Source organism: Anolis sagrei, chromosome 1 (genome assembly GCF_037176765.1).
Source record: "Anolis sagrei isolate rAnoSag1 chromosome 1, rAnoSag1.mat, whole genome shotgun sequence".
NCBI classification, from domain to species: domain Eukaryota; kingdom Metazoa; phylum Chordata; class Lepidosauria; order Squamata; family Dactyloidae; genus Anolis; species Anolis sagrei.
In genome coordinates this window covers 290,923,124-290,942,558 of record NC_090021.1, presented here as the reverse complement: position 1 = coordinate 290,942,558, position 19,435 = coordinate 290,923,124, and the positions used below count along the sequence as shown (strand labels likewise).

Below are 19,435 nucleotides of genomic sequence, written 5' to 3'. Positions count from 1 at the left end.
TAAGGTCCCCTAGTCATTAAGGCTACGGTTCTATAGATCCTTCAAGAGCAAGTCTCCTTCCAGATCTGAGTCTTGTTTTATATGATGACAAAGGAGTGCAAAACTGCAGCATAGCATCCATACAATTAACTCCTACTAAATGTTGTATTTCAAAGCAACCCTTTGTGACATGCACAAATCAATGGAAGGATCATGACAGAATACATTTGGAATTAGTTATCCTATCCACTTCATCCTGTCTATCATGCCAGTCATCTCCAGAACAAACTAGATATGCGGAATTTCAAAATTTCCCCCAAGTTGCCATTTTTTAATCATTTTATTCATCTTTGACCTACTTAAATTCTGTATCCATTTTTTTCAACTTATATCCTCACACCTCAATGACGTGAAGTTCATTTGTCTCCTCTTCAGTATCTCTGAGTAACTCTGCCAGCCTTTTCTTTTCTTCTTCCAGCATAACCACTTGATTGGCTGCATCTTTGGCTAGCTGAAAAAAGAAAGAAATTTGGAAACTGGAAGGCCTGGAATATTAATAACTGAATATTGTCTTTCTCATTTCAATTACAACATTTCTTCATATTTTGAGGTGTTTTTTTAGCAATAGTGGGCTTTGATCCTAAGTTACAAGTTGAGTGTCCTTTATCTGGAATTCCAAAATCCCAAAATATTTCAAAATTCAAAATTGCTGTTGCTTTTGTTAAAATTAGTAAGGTTAGTTGAAAGGGGGAAAGAATTACAGTTATGTTGATTAAAACATAATAAAGAGACTGTTATGTCTGAAGATAAACTTGGATGTCCATCTGTCTCAGGTGCTTTGATTGTGCTTTTTCTGCATGGTAAGGGGTGACTACATGGCCCACGTAGTCTCTTCCAACTCTATGATTCCATGAGAGCATATAGAAAACCTGTTTGGAATCCTCAAATACTTTTTTGTACAGTTATTAGTATCAATTGTTGTAAGTCCTCCAATAAAACTGAATGAGAAGTAATTGAAAGTAGACAAAATAAAGCACTCCACTATATAGTTTATAGCAAAAACTATATTTATTGCTACAAGACTTGGTGATAAAATAACGGATGTACTGGGATCTCTGCAGCTTTACAAGTCTTGTTGAGCATAATCCTTGACTACATCCATAATTTTTAACAAATTCTTACCTTGATATTTTTGAAGTACAAAGAGCCTTGTAAGATTTCCCTCCACTTACTGTCAGAGGTCACAAGGACTAGATCAGAGGAAACTCACATTGTAAAATAATAAAGACAATGGGATTAAAATGGGATGTTCTGTTATATAGATGTGTTTATTAATGCTAGATGAGCAAATTCCAATCTCTTCTCCAATTAAATACAATGATCCGAAAGCAATAAGAAATATAAAATCACATTTTTCCAATAATCTTCAGACAAGTTTGTTGGATAGCTATGGCAGAACACTTAATCACCCATTATTAATTTGTAAGCATGATGAGATTTCAGAGTTCCTGCTCTGTGTTTTTCAAGGTAGATCATTAACATACCTCTATGTTCTTTTTAATAAAATCAGGATAATGTTTATAGCTTGCTTCACTTTTTTGATGCATGTTTTCTATTGTCTTCATTGTGCTTCTTGTTCTGTCTTCACTTAAACAATCTGCAGTTAAGAAAACATGGGAAAATATCTCTACATAATGTCTCTGTGGTTTATCTATTTCTTCACAAAAGGCTTTTTCAGTTTTAAGGACGTTTTCCCTTAAAATAATTTGCTTGTAAATATGGAGAAACAATAGAGAACTGCCATTCAAAATGGCAGAACTATATTATGTGCACTTCTGATATGTTCTGATGTGTTCATGTCTAGGAGGAGAAGAGAGCACATGCACTCATCACAGCTTATTTGTAGAACGGAGAAAATTGTTTCCCATTATGTCTGAACTGGGAAACATCTATTTTTTTCACTGTCAGCAATAGTGGGCTTTGATCCTAAGTTACAAGTTGAGTGTCCTTTATCTGGAATTCCAAAATCCCAAAATATTTCAAAATTCAAAATTGTCCACATGGCTGGCTAAGATCTTTGCATTTTGATAGGTTATTGTAGACAAACCATGTTTCGTGTACCAAGTATTAAAAATATTGTGCATGAAGTCAGGCTATGTGTATAAGATGTATATGAAATATAGACATGCATTCCATGGACCTCCTTATGTTAAATCATCTCAGGTTCCAAACCTGTTTCCTCACCCCCAGATTGCAGGCTTTTATTACTTGCCTGCTATCTAGATGTAGCAAAATTCTATGAAGCTCTGTTAAGGCTTAATAGTTCTTCCTTCCCTTCCTGTAGGAGAAAAAGAAGAGTAGAAAAAAAGAAATGGCAGCAGGGAGGACAGAACTTATTCTGTCCTGTGATGTTTAGGAGGAGTTTTGATAGACAATTAGAAGAAATATCCAAAATTGTCCTCCTAATTATTGATCAGAAATGTAAGTAAATATCCAAGCATTATACGGTAGGATTTCATAAATCCAACCACACAGGGACCTTCCACACTGTCATCTAACCAAGAATATCAAGGCTGATAATCCACAATATCAGTTTTGAATTGCATTATCTGGTCCACACTGTCATATAATCTAGTTCAATGTGGATTTTATACAGCTGTGTGGAAGGGGCCACAGTCACAGTAACCCAAGGAGTTAAAATAGTTAGCAAAATGAGTGTACCTGAAAAATTTATTCAATTCGGATTTGGAAATAGATTTGTGTGGTTCACAGTCAGTACAGCTTTAAGTGAAGTCATTACTTTTGATATTAATAATATTAAACATGATTTATTTATTTATTTATTTATTTCAAAGTTTTATATACCGACCTTCTCACCTCTTTGAGGGACTCAGACCGGTTTCCAACCATAAAAACACATACAATCGGTAAAACATCATAGTTCATATTACAATAACATATTAAAACAACAAATATATTTAAAACTACAGTGGTCAGTCATACTAAAATCGATTATACATCATCTTCCATCCAAATCTTAGGGTGTTGTCTCATTCATCGAAAGCCTGTCTCCATAACTACGTCTTCACCTGTTTCCTAAATGTCAGGATAGAAGGGGCGGTTCTGACCTCCGGTGGGAGAGAGTTCCAGAGTCGCGGAGCCACCACCGAGAAGGCCCTATCCCTCGTCCCCACCAGACGCGCTTGTGAGGCCAGTGGGACCGAGAGGAGGGCCTCTCCAGACGATCTTAATAATCTTGATGGTTCATAGGGGAGAATACGTTCGGAGAGGTAAACAGGGCCGGAGTCATTTAGGGCTTTATAGGTTAACACCAGCACTTTGAATTGTGCTCGGAAGCTAATCGGCAGCCAGTGGAGCTGGTGTAACAACGGAGTGGTGTGCTCCCTGTACCCAGCACCCGTTAGTAGTCCGGCTGCCAAGCGTTGGACTTGCTGCAGCTTCCGGGCAGTCTTCAGAGGCAACCCCACGTAGAGAGCGTTGCAGTAATCTAAGCGGGATGTATCCAAAGCGTGGACTACCGTGGCCAAGTCAGACTTCTCAAGGTACAGGCGCAGCTGGCGCACAAGCTTTAACTGTGCGAATGCTCCCCTGACCACCGCCGAGACCTGGGGCTCCAGGCTAATCAATGAGTCTAGGAGAACTCCCAGACTCCGAACCTGCGCCTTTAGGGGGAGTGTGACCCCGTCCAGCACAGGCTGTAACCCCATACCCTGTTCGGCCTTACGACTGACCAGGAGTACCTCTGTCTTGTCTGGATTTAGTTTCAATCTGTTGTCCCTCATCCAGTCCGTTACAGCGGCCAAGCACCGGTTCAGGACCTGAACAGCCTCCTTAGTAGCAGGTGGAAAGGAGTGATAGAGCTGGACATCATCTGCGTACAGATGACACCGCACCCCAAAACTCCTGATGATCTCTCCCAACGGCTTCATGTATATGTTAAACAACATAGGGGACAGTACTGAACCCTGCGGGACTCCACAGTGCAATGGCCGAGGAGTCGAGCAGGAGTCCCCTAGTGACACCTTCTGGGAGCGACCCTCAAGGTGCATTCACACTCAAGATGCATTCACACTTTATAACTTTTCTTTTTAAATAAGATTTAGGGAACTAAAATATATTCATATATCTAATAATAATAATAATAATAATAATAATAACAACAACTTTATTTTATACCACCCTATCTCCCAAAAGAAACTCAGGGTGGTGTGCAACAAAGAATCGTCAAACATTCAACGCATAAAAAACATACATGATAAAGCAGTTCAAATAATAAATTATACCTTGCTTGGTTTCTCTTCCACTGTGTGCATAACTTTCTGGATTGATCTGTGTGTGAAACAGACTAACAAACACTTCATCTTCTTCAACAGCAGCAGAATCTATAACAAAAAACCTATGATTAAATAATTCCTACATATTTATATTTTAAAACAGGATGAAGAGCTATGTATTATTTCCTGCCATATTGAAATCTGTAGACATGGAAATTGGCAGTTTCTGACACAAATAGGTGAAAGCTGTGATAAATATGAATTACCAAAACCCTGGAACAAACAAAACACTTCACATAGATTTGATACCGTGACCCTTGAAGGCAACAAAATTAGATAGGGTAAAAGGCAGTGCACTTTTTCTAAAATAAAATTAGCCATCCACTTAGGGTCATCTTACAACCATATGCCAATGCTACTTAGTCAGCTACACTTGGTCCCAATCAGTTTTGGTGCCTGTTTTGTTTTTGTTTTTTAATGAACCCTACACAAAGGTCAGCAGTTCAAATCCACGGAGCAGGGTGAGCTTCCATCTTTAGCCCCAGCTTCTGCCAACCTAGCAGTTTGAAAACACGCAAGTGTGAGTAGATCAGTAGGTACAGCTCTGGCAGGAAGGTAACGGTGTTCCATGCAGTCATGCCGGCCACATGACCTAGGAGATGTCTATGGACAACACGGGCTCTTTGGCTTAGAAATGGAGATGAACACACACACACACACCCCTCCCCCCCCCCCAAGTCGGATTTGACTATACTTAATGTCAAGGGGAAACTTTTACCTTTCTTCCACCCCGCCCTTCTCAGACCAAAGGGGACTCAGAGCGACTCACATATACAGTGTTCCCTTGCTACTTCGCGGTTTGCTTTTTGCAGACTCGCTGTTTTGCGGGTTTTTTCCTCCCAGTTTATGAGTGGTTGCCATTGCCCAGAGCGGCATTCTAATCCCACCTCCTGGCAATAATGGAGTGTGGAAGGGGGTTTCACCCTCCCCCTCAGGAGAGAGGCAGCCAATCAAGAGAGATTGCAAAGCAAAGCAGAGATAGCCAGCAAAAATAAAAGGTGTGTGGAGCCTTTAAATCTCTCCTCATTTCTGCCTCACCCTCGGAACACGATATACATATATAGCGTCTCTACTTTGCGGTTTTTCACTTTTCATGGGTTTTCCTGCCACATAACACCCGTGATAAGTGAGGGAACACTATATAGGGACAATTCTATGCCACATAAACATACATCCAACAAAATAAACTTATACATTAAACCAAACCACTAAAACATCTCAAATATTAAAACCATTAAAACTAATTATTAAAATCACATGATCTAATATCATAATCCACGGCCGTTCCAGTTGTCGTTGCACCATTCTGCATTCACTTATTGCACTAAAAGGTTCCTTTTCAAACCTTTTGCACTAAAAGGTTCCTATCTGAACCTCTTTCTTAAAGAGTCTTATCTGCCATTTTCTTAATGGCTTTTTCCAGCACAAGGAATTCACTCAAGGCTTTTAAATAATTTATGAGATCTAGACTCCTGATATTTGATGTTTTTTTCATTTTATTATTAAACTGGTCTTCTGTCTTTCTGTGAATTAAAACCATTCAGGCTGCTATCTGTTTAGTTTGTTTTTGTTTAATATAGTATTGTATTTTATTTCTGGTGAGGTCTCTGGAGATCATACATTATTAGGAAGCCTAAATAAAAATGACAAGGAGAGGGGAGAGAGTGCCCACTTCATAATCTAGTCTCAAATCTTAATTCATGTATGGAAGCATAAAGGACAGTTCAGAAAAAAATAAACTAGATTCAGTTTCAGGTTTTAGGAATATGCAGGTCACAATCAATCATATGAGAAAATCACCTGTCATCATGTGAAAAAATCACCACATCAATACAAATGAAATGCTAACCTATTAAGAAGTTAATTAGTTAGTTGCAGTACATTCCAATCTTTTTTTTCAGATAAACCAAACTTTTCTGCTGAAATCACACAAAATGGGCCTGACTGGATGTATGCAGTCCAAATGCCTCGGGCAAGGAGGATCCTTTAACTATTTAAACTATGCCAATTTCTTCTGACCAGTATGGATGAAGTACCAAAAAAGGCACCTTTGTGAGATAGAAGTGGGGCTGTTTAGTATAATTAACACGCAAACAAACAACAATTCCTTATTTTAAAACAACAGTTAAAAGTCTACAAGAATCTTTCATTATGAAATACTGGCATCTAGTGGTAACGATACAGCTTTTCATCCATTTAAAGTATTACAAACTTAGTCTTAAAATAAAACCAAATCCACAAAAGAGCAATCTCTTATTGGCCAACTAAAATGTAAAAAATACTATATGCAAGTTTTCCAAGTTGATCATTCAAACATTGAATTTTAAATTAAGAACAAATATGCCCTAAATACCTAGAACCACGCTATGAAATTGAGGGCCCTTCTACAGTGCAGATTACCTGCTTTGAACTGGATTATATGACATGGTGGACTCAGTTAATCTAGTTCAAAAAAGATAATCTGGGTTATATGGCATGGTAGATTCAGCCTAAATTGGCAAGTGTGGACTCATATAACCCAGTTTAAAGCAGAAAATCTGGAGTCAGATCCTGGGATATAGAGCCTCTCTGGAAGTACTCTCATACACACACTCTCTAAATATGATTTTTTTTAAAATAAAATCTACATGACAGCAGACAGGGTTACTGTATATTATAAGTGCACATAGATGCTTTATAAACAAAATTTATTTCATATCTAATTTCTTTTTAACTAAAAGCTTTATTATCCTACCATTACACTGTTCAGGAATCTAAATCACCTACAGGATAAGGGCACCTTCTACACTGTCATATAATCCAGATTATCAAATCGGATTATCCACATTATCTGCTTTGAGCTGGATTATATGAGTCTACACTGCCATATAATTCAGTTCAAAGCAGATAATCTGGATTTTATATGGCAGTGTAGAAGGGGCCTTAGGGGCCTTCCACACAACCACATAAACCAAAATATAAAGGCAGAAAATCCCACAATATCTGCTTTGAACTGGGTTATCAAAGCAGATAATGTGTGATTTTATTCAGCTTTGTGAAAGGGGCCCTAGGACCCTTCCACACAGCCCTATAGCCCAGAATATCAAGGCAGGAAATCCCACATTATCTGAGTGTGGACTCAGATAACCCAGTTCAAAGCAGATATTGTGGGATTTTCTTCCTTGAAATCCTGGAATACTGGGCTACCTGGGCCCTTAGTTAAACAATAATCAAATTCAAGATTCCCCTATCGTGCACTTAAATAGTAGCAAGATAATCTGTCTCCACATTGTGGAAAGAAACAGAATGCCCCGCAGCAGGAACACATCAGATTGTCATGTTCTGAGTTGTTGTTTGAAAAATGCAAAAGGGATATTGTTCTTCCCTCTAAAATCATTATTTTCAGAAGTCCAGCAACTAAATGACTGAACGAAAAGACCAAGGTCAACAAAGATCTATCATGGAACTATTTAACAATCACAAATGAAAATAGATCTGTTATAATAACAGCCATCTACATGTCTGCTACATTCCACTAATTTCAATGGGGATTATTCTCAAATCAACTGGTATATAAATGTAACCTAACTGAGAAATTGGGAAAGACTTGAAGGACAAACTTTAGCTATTTCATACATGATGTACACTGGCCAGTTCATGTTTACTATCAGATGTTTTAAATGTCCCATAAATAAGAAGGGTCATAATGCTATATTGCCAAATTGACTCAACAGCCTCTCCTTTCAAAGAAGGAAATTAATATAGAAATTCAGATCATCAATTTCAAGAGGCTGATCAAGACCACATCTCAAAGGGTCAAAGAATGAAAACAAATCTTCTAGGTTTATCTTACATTTTCTTCTTACTAAAAGTATTTTATCAAAGGCAAAGGCCAAAATCCAAGTGCCAGTCCCAACTAGAATACACACAGGAACCCCTGATAATAATGTAAGGATGAACTTACAATTTACCAGTTGACTGAATAGGTCTGCTCCAGTTGGGATGAGCAATTGGATGTAGACCAGTGCTTTTCAGCTTATTTGATCTGTATTAGGTGGACTGCTTGGCTGTATTAGGGTGTTTATGCTACTACAAAAAAACAAGTATATAATTTATATTTTGATCATTTCCATCATTTTTGCTTATCAGTTGTAGGTCATCTTGAGAAGATTTGTGCTGTGAACAGTGTCAAAATGCTCTCTCTCTCTTTATATATATATATATATATATATATATATATATATAATGCCTTTGATGGGCTTGCTGCCCTGCAAAATCATGCTTAAGTTTAAAAATGTCAAAGACATTGTGATAGTATTTTTTTTTTGTTTTGGTTTGCTTCCAATACATTTTTTTCTAAAATATATCTCAAATAACATGTCAAACATTAAGCATTACTACAATACTATATATGGCAATGGTAGATCAAATATATTCTAAAATGACAATGCCCAAATTTGGATCATCGGATATTGTTGGACTTAACTCATAAAATCCAGGGTGCCCAGTCAAGGGAGAGGAATTCTGGGACCTGAAGTCCAACAACTGGACTGCAACTGCAGGAGCAGTTCAGTGGGAAGCAGATCTATGCATCACTGCTGTAAAAATAGAAATATTTGGCAGAGTGGTCCTAAAGCCCTTATACACTGACCACTGAAGATAAGATAGGATAGACAAGTCCCATTTGCTATAGGAGATGAACGCACTGTCTCTCCAGTTACATCTGTGACAAACTCCAAAAGCAAAAATCTAGCACCACAAGCACTGGAATTCCAGAAAAAGTGTTGAGGTGTCTTTTGATCAGATGGATCCAAAAGAGCTCCGTTCCCTTGAGTTGGGCCAGATTACTTGGATTTCCCCCTTTTTAATTTTAGTGGCTATTTTAATTCTGTCCAAGTAAAGAAGTCCACTCTGGCTGGCATAATCTGCACAATTTTGGAAGTGGCTGACAATGCTTTGTCAATCCTCCATTCCACCTAAGATAACTCTGTTTATGTTAAAAGGAACATGTTAATAATTTCTGATATTTACCTAGTGTTTCTGGTAATGGTGATGCCAAAGCCAAAAATCTGCTAGTGTTTTCTCCCTCTTCTGTAATCACTGTAGAATTTCGAGATGTTGTGGACTGTATAATGACAAAACACATACAAATACATACAGCAAAACAAGCAGTCCAGAAGTATTAGAAAACAGAACACAAGATTTTGAAACGATCAGAGAAGAAAAAACAAATATACTTCATTAAAATATATACAAACTAAAATGATTTTGGTCACATGGTAAAGCATTTCTGTAATATTTTGTTTCTACAACTTTGCTAGAAAACACAATACATTTTGACACCAAAGTCCAACTCCAACTTTAAATTTATACAGTAGCTTTGATAAATATAAATACAAGCAAAACTATCCTTAAAGTATCACTGATTACTAAACAGCATCAACATAAATCTTGCAACTGTATCAACATAATGTTGATACAATTTTAGCATAAGCATGAGTTTCACATCAGATATATTCCCTACCTGCAAGTTCCATTGTGTAAGATTATTCATTGCCAGAACAGTTATAGTAGAATGTACACTTAGCACTTTTTATGGTTTACCCCAAAATAACAGTATCTGATTTTAGTAAGATAGGCCATTTAAATATAAGCGAAAACTAATGTTTGAGACCATGCTTAAGGTCTCAGCATTTTAAATATATATGTGTGTGTCTAACCTGAAATTCTTCCCAGAGTTTTCTTCTCAGTTCTTTGCCTTGCTTTTTAATAGCTCTTTCTTGAGACTGCTTATTTGCCAATATCTGGTCTAACCTTTTCATCTTCTTGATAGCATTCAGGACGAGGAGATCTACATCTTTCTCCTTAGAATCTCCTGTGTTCGTAGACTTGGCTGTCACTGAAATACAGAAGAATCTATTAATATCAAATTCAGTCAAATATTCTTAGTAACGTTTTTCTTCTACTAACATATAAAACAAAAGCTGCAGAGATCCCAGTCAATCAGTAGAGATTCCAAATCTATAAACTGTTGAAGGCTTTCATGGCTGGAATCACTGGGTTACTGTGAATTTTCCGAGCTGTATGGCCATATTCCAGAAGCCTTCTCTCTGGACATTTCGCCTGCATCCATGGCAGGCATCCTCTGAGGATGCTTGCCATAGATGCAGGCATAACGTCAGGAAAGAATGCTTCTGGAACATGGCCATACAGCCCGGAAAACTCACAACAACCCAAACAAACTACTAATCTCCCAAGTCATGTCGAATAAGTCATGCCAGTTTATAAATAGGTGTCTTTCAAATGTTACAGTAGGGATTAATAACTATCATTATTGCCAGTTCTTTAACTAGGTTTGCTTCTGTTTCTCAAATCTATTTAATTTATAGATCAATTCCTTCACAAGTTTCCTTCATCAATGTGTTTTTATTCTAGCATCTTCCACATCTTCATTCATATATGAATGAATGAAGCTTTATTTATATCCCACCCCATCTCCCAAAGGGACATGAAGTGGCTTACAACAAAACAATAATATAAATAACAATAAAATACATAACAAGTCGAACAATTTAAATCACCAGAAATAAGATATATGCCATGTTTGATCTTAAAAGATGGCACAGAAGCTACTATAACTGATAACATATATTTCATCTTCATCTCTGATAAGGAAAACAATATGTTTTCTGCAACTGGAAGTGCATTTGCCCTGTTGTTCTCTGGCCTTTTACTTACTAACATGTGGCATTGGATAAATAATGCTATAGGGAAGGATCTCTAAAATAAGTGTAATTATGCAGATGATTAGGAATATCTAATGTAGTAGAAGCAGCAACAGATAGCAAAATAAACTGCTGGTTTTTGCCATTTCCAAACTTTGATGCTCTCACCAGCTAGTATAAGCCAAGTATAGTCCTTTTTTGGCACTGTATCTGTAAGCTACTCAAGGTGATTTTCTAGCCAAACAGCTAGAAATACTTTAAATAATACATAAAGAAGTACCTTTCTGTAATTTAGCTATTTTCTTCTGAGGAGCACTGCTGCATCTATATAGTTGATTTTCAGTACAATCATTTTCGGAATCCATTGAGCTTGAAGAAGATTCTAAAAAATGGAAGACGTGGGTTGATTTAACAATAACTTTAAGATTTGAACCAAACATGAAAACTGCCATTACTACATAGCAACTCTTTGTTAAGGACAATGTGAAGCCCTGTGATTAGTGTTTAAACTTGAGAAGGGAGAATGTAACAATTATGCTTGTGCACTATGATTCATTTAGTGCCTCCCCATGGTATCTAAACTCTACAAAAAATATATTTGCCATCCTTTCCTCACAGCAGTCTTGTTTTCTTATTAAAGTTTTTTTTAAAGTATCGGAATTCAATCAGTAAAGCTTTCATATCACGTAGGTGCTAAAATGAGAAAACTTCAACTGCTTCATTTCTGCATGTTGAACAACAATTAAGGGTTTTGCTGAGAGTGGGGAAAATTTTCCAGTGAAGGTAACTGATTAGTCTGTTCTCTGAATATTGTGAAAATTGGAGAACAAGTCACAATTAAAATATTTTTCTTTGCTTTTTATTACAGTGAGAGCAGTTATCTCTCATAAAACAGAATCAAACAAATAAAAGATATTGCGATACAAACAAATCAAAGAGAAACTGAACAAAATAGCCAGACAAAAAAAACAAAGCAGTAAGAGGACACTGATGACACTGAGCCATAAATCATCCGTTTTCACGAATGTGGAAAGGTCAGAAGAGAATTCCTGCCTTCACCACCCAGTGAAGGACAAGATGTAGAACAGTCAGTTGGTTCTGTTTAAGGAAGGCCATTCCACAGTTGAAACAACCATGGACATCCTACATGTCAAATTTAAGAGATGGGGAGCACAGAACAGATCTCTTGGTGGTCATCTAACAAGAATTTCACAATATCTCAAGGAACATTCTGTAATTTTTAAAGGGGTAGGGGAATCAGAACTTTGAATCAGGCTTGGAAACAAAACATAGGCAATATAGAAAACACAAGAAAGCATCCAAGCACTGAGCCCAATCAGTGGAATAAATGCGGTTTCAAACACAGTCCATGCATATTTTCCCTTAAAACCTGTATGTGATAATGTGCAAGATGAAAATCCTTCAAGATCACTTAGAATTCTATTTGTACAATTTATTCTCTAGAACAGGGGTCCTCAAACTAAAGCCCAGGGGCTGGATATGGCCCTCCAAGGTCATTTACCCAGCCCTCACTCAGGGTCAATTTAAATCTGAAATGACTTGAAAGCACACAACAACAACAATCCTATCTCATCAGCCAAAAGAGGGCCCACACTTCCCATTGAAATACTAATAAGTTTATATTTGTTAAAATTGTTTTTCATTTTAATTATTGTATTGTTTTTTAGTGTTATTTGCACTACAAATAAGATACGTGCAGTGTGCATAGGAATTCATTCATGGTTTGTTTGTTTTTTCAAATTATAATCTGGCCCTCCAACAGTTTGAGATACTGTGACCTGGCCCTCTGTTTAAAAAGTCTGAGGACCCCTGCTCTAGAACATCTGAGAATTGTGGACAATGGCTATCAATAATTTTCCAACAAATGTGGTACAGACCAGATGTTTTTAAACTATAAGTTCTAACCCATTTGGATTCAGAGAGCTGTACTGCCAACATTTCTGAAAATCATTACGTTGGGTAAGACTGCTCTAAGATATCAGACAACTCTCGGCTATGGAACCCCCTCCCTGGCGAAATTAGATCAGCCCCCTCCCTCCTGTCCTCCAGAAATATGGTAAAAACTTGGCTGTTAGACCAAGCCTATGGGACATTGCAATAAGGCAATATTTGGAATCTGTTCAGTATGGCTGCTTTGAAATGGTTTTAAACAATTGATTTTAAAGTGGAGATAACTGGTTTTAGTGTTTATATATATATATATATATATAGAGAGAGAGAGAGAGAGAGAGAGTTTATTTTATGTTCTGGCATTGAATGTTTGCCATATATATGTTGTGCTCGGCCCTGAGTCCTCTTCAGGGTGAGAAGAGCGGAATATAAATGCTTTAAATAAATAAATAATAAACAATATTTGCTGGGTTTAGAGATGTAGGATGCTTGTGAAAGTGGACAAATTTCAATTCAAAAAAAGCGAATTGTTTATCTGAGAAAACACCTTTCTAGTCCTCCAGTGTGACTCTAGTCAACATCTGCCAAAGGAGAGGCCATATTAACCATATCCACAACAGTTAAGCCTGCAAATGTGGAGGGCTGAATTATCCATTCACAGCTCAATTCATATCAAGGTAACCATACGCAAATATGTAATTTATGAACAAAATTCCATCAGTTTTCCAACCAGTCCAAAATGTTTTGAGTATATAGATAATGACAGCTTTCATATTTACCTGAGAATAATCACCACTGAACAAAATAGGACACACTGATGTGCACATGCATGCATTACAAGGGCAAACTACAGTATTGGTTTTGATCTTTAAAGCCCTACATGGTTTGGGTCCAGGTTACCTACTGTTGAATGACTTGCCAGAAGAGATTTGACAGCTAAATCAGCTGTCAGAATTCAAGATGGAACTGAAGACCTATCTCTTCCAACAGACCTACCCAGTCAATTTTAACTTGTGATTTTAATCTGCATTTTATCAGTGGATTTTAACTTGTATTTTAACTTTGTGTATACTGTTGTATGTGTTTCAAGAGTGTTTTATGTCTTGTTTTAACTATGTTGTACCCCACCTTGAGGCACAGGGAGAGGCAGGTAATAAATGTATTATTATTATCATCATAAACAACAACAACAATATCATCATCAATGATGGAGAACTGTCAAAAAGACAAGAAAATTAAGTGTGAAATGTTGTTCCAATTCACAGGGTTTATTCAGTTACAGAATCACACCATGGGACATCATAAAAAGTATGGAGCCTCTATTAATCTTTGTTTCATTCAGCCTATTTCTCCTAAACAAGAATAGCATCTTCAGAAATCCCAACACATTCTCTATACACGGTCTTATTTCTATTAAGGAGCAAGACATCATTGATGCATTTCAGAACTGAACATATTCCCTTCAAGCCTAACTCCTTCTTATCCACCATGTTATTACTGTTAAGTATCTTCAATTCATTTCCAACCTGTCACACCAGATTTCTTTATCATCAACTAAGTGTTGTATCCATGAAGCTTTTGTGCAGTCTTATCAAGCAAAATGCTTTTCCCTTAACTGACAATTTATATGATTGGGTGAATTTGCTCTGATACATGAAATTAACAGCTTATCTGATTGCATGAGCTTGAAAAATGTAAGGAGATTGCATTTAGACAGTCATAATAGAAGTAATCTCAAAATGCAAAATTCTGACATATCTATATATTTATCCAGTGAAAATTACTATCTTATTTCGATAGTCACATAACTTCTCAGGAACTCGGAACAGTTCTCAACAGTTGTGTATTACAGCTGTAATCTTCACTTATAAAACAGCATATGCCTGAATGAACACCATAATTACTTCTGAATCAGCATGCATGAGCCTGTACTGCATATAAAATTAACTTTCATACCTTCTACCTTATTTTCATTTTGTATCACCAACTGGAAATCATTGTTAGCTTTTTCTTCAGGTATTTCTTGTGAGCTTTTCAATTTTTTAATTCCATCTTCCTCTCCTTGCTCATAAACATTTTCAGACTCATCTTCTGTGTAATTATTGTAAAAACCAACCTAGAAGTGATTGGGAATAGCAAGTTTCAACAAGTTTATCAATCCTCTTGTACAAAACCACTGTCCCATTATCATTTCAAGTCCCATTGATCATAGTCTACATTATAGTTTCACTAAATAAAATCAAAGGTTTGATGGTACTTAAGCACTTAAAATTTGGTGCAAATATTATTATTATTATTATTATTATTATTATTATTTTATATCTGCTTCTCCTCATGGCTTGAGGCAGGGCAAAACAGTTAAAACACATCACCATAAATTATAACAATAAAATGCATATATTAAAACACATTGCTATAAAATACATGGGACAAAGATTAAAATACAATAGTAAAAGAAGGGAAATTAAAATTCGTTTGTTACAGGCTTGCAGATGTGAATTTAAGGCCACAATACCCTCAGCTTAATCAGTTGTACAACTATCAGATCTACCCTAACAATATAGAAATAATGCAGTTTGGCATCACTTTAACATGTCTCAATGCCGTGGAATCATGGGAGCACTATTTGACAGAGAAGGCAAAACAGACAGAAAACTTCAACTCCCATGACCCCACAGTATTTAGTCACGGCAATTAAAGCGGAGTCAAACTGCATTAATTCTACAGCTGTCAAAAGTTTTAGTTTTAGACCAGCTATACTAAAGGTATTTCCAAGGCCCTTCCACGTAGCCCTATATTCCAGAATATCAAGGCAAGAAATCCCACATGAACTGAATGTGGACTCAGATAACCCAGTTCAAAGCAGATATTCTGGGATATAGGGCTGTGTGGAGGGGCCTTGGAAAGACACAGCCATATAACCCAGAATATCAAGGCAGATAATCCACAATATCTGCTTTGACCTGGGTTATCCAACTTCACACTGCTATATAACCCAGTTCAAAGCAGATAATGTGAGATTTTATAGACCTGTGTGGAAGGGCCCTAGGGCCCTTCTACACAGCCATATAACCCAGAATATCAAGGCAGATAATCCACAATATATGCTTTGAACTTGGTTATCTGCATCCACACTGTCATATAATCAGTTCAATGTGGATTTTATTCAGCTGTGTGGAAGAGGCCCTAGACTGCCATATAAAATCCACATTATCTGCTTTGAACTGGATTATATAGGAGTGTAGACTCATATAATGCAGTTCTAAGCAGATACTGTGGATTATCTGCTTTGATATTAGTATTATATGGCAGTGTAGAAGGGGTCTCCAACTGCGGCCCTCCAGCTGTTTGGGCCTCCAACTCGCAGAATTCCTGACAATTGAACAAGCTGGGAGTTGGAGGCCTAAACAGCTGAAGGACTGCAGTTTGAGGATACCTGTCTTAAACCAAGACTTTACACTTATTTACTTTATTTACTTTAATCCAAGACTTTACACTCATCTGGCCACAGTGGTCCACGCTGTGGTTACATCCCAAATAGATTACTGCAACGTGCTCTACGTGAGGCTGCCTTTGAAGACTGCTAGGAAACTCCACCTAGTCCAACCGTCGACAGCTAGAGTACTCATCGGAGTGTCATACAGGGAGCATACCACCCCTCTGTTATGTCAGCTTCTGTGACTGCCGGTCTAATTCTGAGAACAATTCAAAGTGCTGGTTTTGACCTATAAAGCTTGAGACAGCTCTGGCCCAGCTTACCTGTCTGAACATATCTCCCTCTACATCCCATCTCAAAGTTTAAAATCTTCTGGGGAGGCCCTGCTCTCGGCCCTGCCTTTGGTGCAAACACGCTTGGTGGGGACGAGGGACAGGGCCTTCTCGGTGGTGCCCCCCCCCCACCTGTGGAACTCGCTCCCCAGCGAAATCAGGTCAACAACATCCCTTCTCGCCTTCAGGAAATTGAAAATGTGGTTATGGGACCAGGCCTTTGGGTAGCTTGCAGATAATTGACGATTACAATGATGATAAGGCTATGGAAAATGGACTATGGATAGGCTTCTGATTGTGTTGTTTTCACTGAATTTGTTTCTAGATAAGGCTAGACAGCCAGTATTATTGTACTTTTATCATTGTACTTTTTATTTTAAAACAAATTTAAACTAATTTAATGTATTATTCATAGGTAATTGCTCTATGTATTATTTGTTATGTAGCGGCATTAAATTGTGCCAGCTGTAAGCCACCCTGAGTCCCCCCTCTGAGGGTTGAGAAGAGTGGGATACAAATGCTTGAAATAAATAAATAAATAAATAAAGAGTGGAAGTACACACTGATATACAGTGTATCTACTACATGTCAATTGACAGTGTATACTTCTACTACACCAAAGAAGTGTAAAATCTTGGTCTGGACTACACCTTGTGACAGCAGGTGTAGTAAAAAAGCACTGACAAGACATGAACACATATTGGATATCTTGTATTTTAGGAATCATCATTTCTGTAGTACCACGTTAAGGCTCACTTTTGTGAATATATCTCTTTCAACATGTGAAATAAGCTTTAGTACATTAGCAGAAAAATGAAGGGCAAATGTTTTTCCAAGTTTCTATCTCACTAATATGAATATAAGGAAATATAACATTTCATGTGTATTGAGCTATGATCTAATAACTGATTCAATATTCTTATTGTTAATCAGATTTAGGGCAGGTCACCTACAAATTTACTCACCAGAGTTTAGTGCACATAGACCAATTATTAACAAGAGATCTGGCCTCAGACACATCCCTAACTAGTACATTTTATTTTCAATGTGGCCTTTGATATAATATTTAAGAGTCTCTTTTGATCAGCAAGAGAAACAAGTAAGACATGACCTACCCCTCTCACAAGCTCTGTTTGCCTGGTTCATATAAGGAATGTAGATGTGTAGCAATTATACATAATAAATGGACAAAACCTTGCAAACACTAATTTAATAATTACCTTGGGCAGGTTTGGCTCTGGTGTTAAAACCTCTAAAGAGGTGCTTAAAACTTTGCTTCCATTATTGATTCTTGAGTTAGATGCTGGCCTTGAAATTTCATCCAAGCTTCCCCTTGTAATATCCATCACAGCCTTAAATATTCAAAGACATAGCATTGTTAGTCCAAAACAGGGGTTCTCAAACGGACCTTTCTGAAGGAAAAGTTTCTTGTGGAGCCCCAAGAAACTTTTGGTCACAGGCTCACATTACATTTTAAAATGTGATTGATGGACCAGACTAGTAGCAGATGCATAGATAATGGTTGTGTAAACTAATTGGAAAAAATGAACAAATTCCTATGCACACTGCACATATTTTGTTCATAGTGGAAAAGAAAAAAAATACAATATACAATATTTAAAATGAAGACCAATTTTAACTGACATAAACTTAACAGTATTTCAGTGGAACATCCCAGAGGCCACCCAGTCCAACCCCCTTCTGCTATGCAGTCAAAGCACAGTCAAAGCACCCCCAACAGATGGCCATCCTGCCTTTCAAATAACAACAACAACAACAGGAACAGCTTAGAGGCCATCCAGTCCAACCTCCTTCTGCCTTGCAGGAAAAGTACAATAAAAGATTCACCAACAGATGGCCATCCAGCCTTTGCAATAATAACAATAACAAAAAATAATAACAATAACAATAACAAAAACTAAAACAACAACAGAAGAAACCCAGGAACCACCCAGGAACCACCCAGTTCTCCCTTGCAGGAAAAGAACCTGGGAGAAAGAACCCTTGTCTGTTTGAGGCAAGTGGAATCTGAATTGGCCACCTTGATTAACATTGAATGGCCTTGCAGCTTCAAAACCTGGCTGTTTCCTGACTGGGGGAATCCTTCGTTAAGAGGTGTTTTCTGGCCCTGATTGTTTCCTGTCTGGAATTACCCTGTTTTCTGAGCGTTGTTCCTCATTTAATGTCCTGATTTTAGAGTTGCTAGTCTGTTAGGAATTGTGGGAGTTGAAGTCCAAAACACCTGGAGGGCCCAAGTTTACCCATTACTGATCTGGATGGACACACTTTCTGTTTTCCTGAAGAAGAAGAAGAAGAAAGGCACTGGACCTCTTTTTCTACATTTACTGGCTGTATTCCTTTAAACCTGAACACACTCCCTAAGAGCATTTCCTTACTGTAAACAAATTCCCGCATTAACTCACCCCGAACAGGATCTAACTGCAGGCCTCGAGGAGAGAGCAAAAGGCGACTGTAAACAACCAGCCATGAGGCCCTGCGCTTGCTGGTTGCTATGGGAACGCCACAGAGGCGGAGCAAGCCCCGTCACGAGGGCGGAAGTGGCGCCTCGGAGCATTCTGAATTTTACTGAGCATGCGCAGTTCATGGGTTCCTTGCCCTGATGCACTTCGGGGATGTTTTGCAGGCAGGCTAGAATGAATGAATGAATGAATGAATGAATTAATGAATTAATGAATTAATGAATTAATTAATTAATGC

The 19,435-nt window shown here is 37.5% G+C and overlaps 1 protein-coding gene across 2 annotated transcripts in view; it reads right to left on the bottom strand.

The window, feature by feature from the left end:
- Nucleotides 1-19,279, bottom strand: part of FSIP1 (fibrous sheath interacting protein 1) — a 92,670-nt gene extending 73,391 nt beyond the window's left edge. For both annotated transcript variants that reach the window (XM_067462856.1, XM_060760139.2), the window contains exons 1-9: nucleotides 19,141-19,279; nucleotides 17,938-18,069; nucleotides 14,906-15,065; nucleotides 11,319-11,420; nucleotides 10,034-10,212; nucleotides 9,345-9,438; nucleotides 4,284-4,382; nucleotides 1,524-1,636; nucleotides 380-490 (exon numbers count right to left, since the gene is read on the bottom strand). In XM_067462856.1, the coding sequence (XP_067318957.1) occupies nucleotides 380-490; nucleotides 1,524-1,636; nucleotides 4,284-4,382; nucleotides 9,345-9,438; nucleotides 10,034-10,212; nucleotides 11,319-11,420; nucleotides 14,906-15,065; nucleotides 17,938-18,063 (984 nt within the window). In that variant the 5' untranslated portion in view covers nucleotides 18,064-18,069; nucleotides 19,141-19,279. The remainder of the gene's footprint in view (nucleotides 1-379; nucleotides 491-1,523; nucleotides 1,637-4,283; nucleotides 4,383-9,344; nucleotides 9,439-10,033; nucleotides 10,213-11,318; nucleotides 11,421-14,905; nucleotides 15,066-17,937; nucleotides 18,070-19,140) is intronic.
- Nucleotides 19,280-19,435: the final 156 nt, after the last annotated feature.